At 42.1% G+C, this 4803-nt stretch overlaps 1 protein-coding gene across 1 annotated transcript; it reads right to left on the bottom strand.

The window, feature by feature from the left end:
- Positions 1 to 1640: 1640 nt before the first annotated feature.
- Positions 1641 to 2576, bottom strand: LOC104858223 (olfactory receptor 2M4). Its single transcript, XM_010618312.1, has one exon. The coding sequence runs from the start codon at positions 2574 to 2576 to the stop codon at positions 1641 to 1643; it is 936 nt and encodes a 311-aa protein (XP_010616614.1).
- Between the last annotated feature and the right edge of the window lie 2227 nt (positions 2577 to 4803).

Raw genomic sequence — 4803 nt, 5'->3', positions numbered from 1 at the left:
GAGGGAGAGAGGAAGGACAATAAAATAGAAAGAAAGCAGACTATTTGCTGAGGAAGGGATCAGGGGAAGGAGAGAGAGACAGATTGTGGGGACAAAGTAATAAAAATATATCATGTGCATGTACCAGTATTCCAAAATGAATCTCACTGTTCTGTACTGATAATATGACACAATAAGATAAACTTGGAAACCAGAAAAAGAAATAGCAATTGCCAAGAATAAGGGCAGGAGGGAATGGGAAAGAAATACTAATAACTATCAGCTTACTTTTCAGAGCAATTAAACCGCTTATAAATAGAATAGTATTAATGCTTACACAAAGCTATGAATATGTTCAAAATGACTGAATTGTTCATTTAAATGTTGCATTTTTGATCCATAAATCTCACTGAAATAAAAAATTATTGAGAATATTTTACTAAGCAAAAAAAAAATTGTAATTGCCTAAGCAATCACTTATACCCCATGATCATGTCATTGATGAATTTAAAATGATAAAATATTAGCAAATAAAGGTTGGATTACAACATAGAAAAATCAAGTCAATTACTATGAGAAAGGCAATGACTGTTTTCAATTCTCAAGAATACAGGGATTTAGATAGCACAGATTACAATCATATGACAACAGATTGGAACAATAAACTGAAGCCCCCTTGTGGGACATTAAGACAATTGATCTGGGCAGAGTTAGAAATCAGAAGTATTGAAGAAAATATGTTTAGCCAGGTTGGGGAGGAGCACATTTCTGTAATCACAGCTTCTCAGGAGCCTGAAACCAGAGAAATTCAAGTTCAAGGCCACTTGGATCCTATCTCAAAATAAAAATGAAAGGGGCTGAGTGTGTAGTCCTATCATGTGTAATCCTCGATTCCTCCTGACATCAGAGTGTGTGGGTGGCTTAAAGTTAATTTGAAACAAATTATTTTATTTAGAATTTTGTTTTAAAAGAACAGGTTATCAGTTACAGAAACTATCCCGGTCTCTGTCCTCCCCTTCCCCTGATCCCCTTTCTCTAGGATTTGGTACTGAATGAATGAGGGATAAAATAAACATGATCACAAGGATAACTGTGCAGCTGAATGGAATAGATATTTTATCCAAAATCATTAAAAATTGACATTAAATATATGTTAAAATGCAATTTATCAGAGCTATTTTACACAGAAACTTAAAGAAGTGCCCACACTAACTCCCCACTTCTAAATGTTGGGAAATAGAGAAAAAGAATCAAGATAAAAATATTCCACACAAGTTTTGAACACCAGTAAACCTGAAGACACACTGGCAGGTTACTGCTCCATGCCAGAGATGTGTGTTCAAAGCCAGGCTCAATCCCGGCCCTTATTCCTACACAAGCAAAGAGCCTCAGATGTGCCCTGGGAACCCCAGAATCCACTACCACTCACAGCGAGGGCCCAAGGATGCATCTGACTTTTGCAGAGGTGCCCAGTCTCTGACTGCCTCAGCTCCACCAGTTAGAAGGCTGCGCATTGTACATCATCACAAGAGCGTGTTAAAGACCTCTTAAGTTTGTAAAGAAAAAGCAGGGAAAATAAAAAGCAAGCTTCGATAGGACACTGCAAGTGATCCTCGTTCCTCTTGTCTCCAAGAGTGGACTTTCCGAGGATTTCTGTGAAGTCACTGGAGCTTTCCTTTCCCCAGCAGCTTCTTAAGCCCCCTGGAGACGTCCCTGTTCCTCAGGCTGTAGATGAGTGGGTTCAGCATGGGCGTGAGGATGGCGTAGAAGGCGGACACCATCTTGTCCTGCTCCGGGCTGTGCTTGGAGACTGGTCGCATGTACATGAACATGGCAGCCCCGTAGTAGAGCCCAACCACTGACAGGTGGGAGGAGCAGGTGGTGAAGGCTTTGCGGCGACTTTCTCCGGAGCCCATGTGGATGATGGCTCGAAGGACACAGGAGTAGGAAGTGACGATGACTGCAACAGGCAAAATCAGCATCACCACGCAACAGATGAACATCAGCCTTTCGAATGCAGTCGTGTCTGTGCAGGAGAGAGGTAGCAGGGCTGAGACATCACAGAAAAAGTGGTGAATGTCCCGAGAATTGCAGTAGGAGAACGACAGGGCAGCTGTGAGGACAACGATGCCATCCAGAGAGCCCAAGATCCAGGAAGCAGCAGGCAAGAGCACACAGAGTTTCCAGCTCATGAACACTGGGTACCTCAGAGGCTGGCAAATGGCAGCATAGCGGTCGTAGGCCATCGCAGCCAGCAGGAAACACTCGGCTCCAAGCAGGGACACACAGAAGAAGATCTGGGTCCCACAGCCTGCCAGCGAGATGGATTTCCTGCCAGACAGGAAGTTGACCGCCATCTTGGGCACAGTGGTGCTGATCAGCATGAGGTCCATGAGGGAGAGCTGGCTGAGGAGGAAGTACATGGGCGTGTGCAGCTGGGCGTCCAGGAGGATGAGCAGGACCATGACTGTGTTCCCCACGCAGGCCACTATGAAGATGGCCAGGACCAGGGTGAAGAGGAAGGTGTGGAAAGGACTGTGATTGAAGATTCCCAGCAGGATGAAGTCTGAGTTGAGGGTCTGATTTCCCCATGCCATCCTGGATATGTTGCCTTATCTGAAAGGTAGAGAGGAGGTACCAGTGTATTTGTTAGTTCAACTTTCAAAGGCATGCTGCAGCAAGGCCCTCCAGTGGGCAATGCACCCAATGCACGCCCAGGTCCCTCTCGCAGCCCTCAGTGATCCCTTTAGGCATATATGTTGGAGATGTGGACAGAGGCCGTTTCAGTTTTCATTCATTCACACAAAATAATGTCAGTAGCACTTCCTTGATGTTTACATGCCAGAGTGAACAAGAGCATACTCACTGACTCACAAGGAGAATACATAGAACATTTTGGAGAAAGCAATTATATCTGTCTATGTTACATTATCCCTATCATAGGCAACTCCTTGTTGAATTTTTTTTTTTCATTTTGATAGTCTCTTCAACAACAAAACCTTGTCCTTATGTTTTCATTCTACCATCTAACGTCCAGCCAAGTGAAAGTATACCCGGGCCTCCCTGAATGGAAACACACACGCACTTTGATTGAGAGGACAGATTAATGTATTGTATAACTTTTCCATCCCAGACCAAGCCTTCTCTTGTCTAATTTTATGAAAATATCTATTAACATATTCATGAAAGGAAAAAGAGGGAATTCATTTCTGTCTTAATAATGATTTCCTCTCTCCTAATTCTGTATGGGAAGGGGAACTGAGTTTTTGTTTTTTTCTTAGTGTGTGTCTGTGTTTTCAAGAAAATGAAGAATTTTTTCCTGGTGCAATAAAATCTTATACATTGACTGATATAGACAAGTACAAAAAAAAAAAGGGGGGAGCTCATCTGTGGTCTTTAAAAAAAATCGCTTCAGTTTGGGGGACTAAGGGCATGTCTACCACTCTGAGTGAAGTCATGAGTGTGCAAAATGCCCGTCCAGCCTGGCTACACAGGGGCAGGATCTGGGAAGTCCTTGTGTGAGAGAGAGAATGTTTTAGTCGTGGCCTGATTCACATGTAGCATCAGTTTTAGGCACGTGCTTCCATTCTGTTTCTAAACAAGGAAATATGGGAAAGTTAAAGCTACTAGTTGAAAATACGGGCAACATGAAGTAGTTCTGCATGTGGAGAAGAACTCTCAGGTGTTGAGCGTATGATGTGTGCAATAGGTCACCAGAATGCACATGTTGCGTGGAAACCAGAGAGAAAATATCTGCTTCTCTGGAGCCAAAATAAAGCCTAGGTAGCAAGAGCGCAAGAAGGAGATGTCTGATAAAGAACGAAGTAAGCAATCAGACCTGTGTGAAATGTTGTCAGTTACAGTCTCTAACCCTGATTTTAAAATGTCTATAAAACATAACAGAGTCATTTCACAAATTAACTTACCCAAAGTAAAACTCCATTTAAATTCCCTAAATTTAAAGACTTCTAAATTCTCAGACTTCAAGACTTAACATCATTTTCTACTGACATATTTTTATTTAGAAAAAATTCATTCAATGAGAAGAAAAATTAAGTGTACAGCAGAAGTAGAGGCACAGGACAAAAGTGAGTGCGGAAGTGTAGTCCAGAGAGACTGAATACGGTCCTGGGATGGATAAAGGTCTTGGAGTTCTAAAGGAGATTAGGGAAGGAGGGAAAAATCTAAATCTTGAGGGGACCTGAGGACACACAGTGAGTTTGGGCAGACCCGAGGCCTGGGCCCAGCACGTCCCGAGATCCTGTAATCCAGCCAAGCCTGGGATCTCTGAACAGCTGACAATTGTACTCAGCCCGCTTCACTTCTGTGTCATCTCACTGATTCTTCTTTCCTTCATTTTTAAGGCACTGAGTCGTACAAATTTGTTAATGTATTTGATGATTCATAAGGAATATAAATAAGGAACAAAGGTAATTTTGGGTGAAAAATCACTTTCCTAAGAAGTTATAAACAAAAATTTGCACTAGATCGGTGATGGCCAACCTACAGCATGCATGCTACTTGTCTTTGTTGTATGACAAAGGATGTTAATGCATGAGCTGTATTTTCTAAACTAAAACCTCAGCGTGGAGGTTTAATTGCAGTGTTGGTGCTTTGCAATACATTAGTGAGCATTGGGTTGTCATCTAGGCATGAGTCTCTGAAAGGTTTGCCATGAATGCACCAGATGGAACGTACAGGTGTTTTTACATGTAAATTTTCATGTCTGACTTACAGGAGAGGATCAAAGCCAATTACACATAGTTGTTCCTATAAAATCATCTTGAGGTGCTTATCTAACCAGTAGAAGATACTAACATTTAT

This window comes from Fukomys damarensis, unplaced genomic scaffold, assembly GCF_012274545.1.
Source record: "Fukomys damarensis isolate Sample0158 unplaced genomic scaffold, DMR_v1.0_HiC HiC_scaffold_3, whole genome shotgun sequence".
NCBI classification, from domain to species: Eukaryota; Metazoa; Chordata; class Mammalia; order Rodentia; family Bathyergidae; genus Fukomys; species Fukomys damarensis.
Note: the sequence above shows the minus strand (reverse complement) of the source record. Positions and strands in the feature narration are given on the sequence as shown.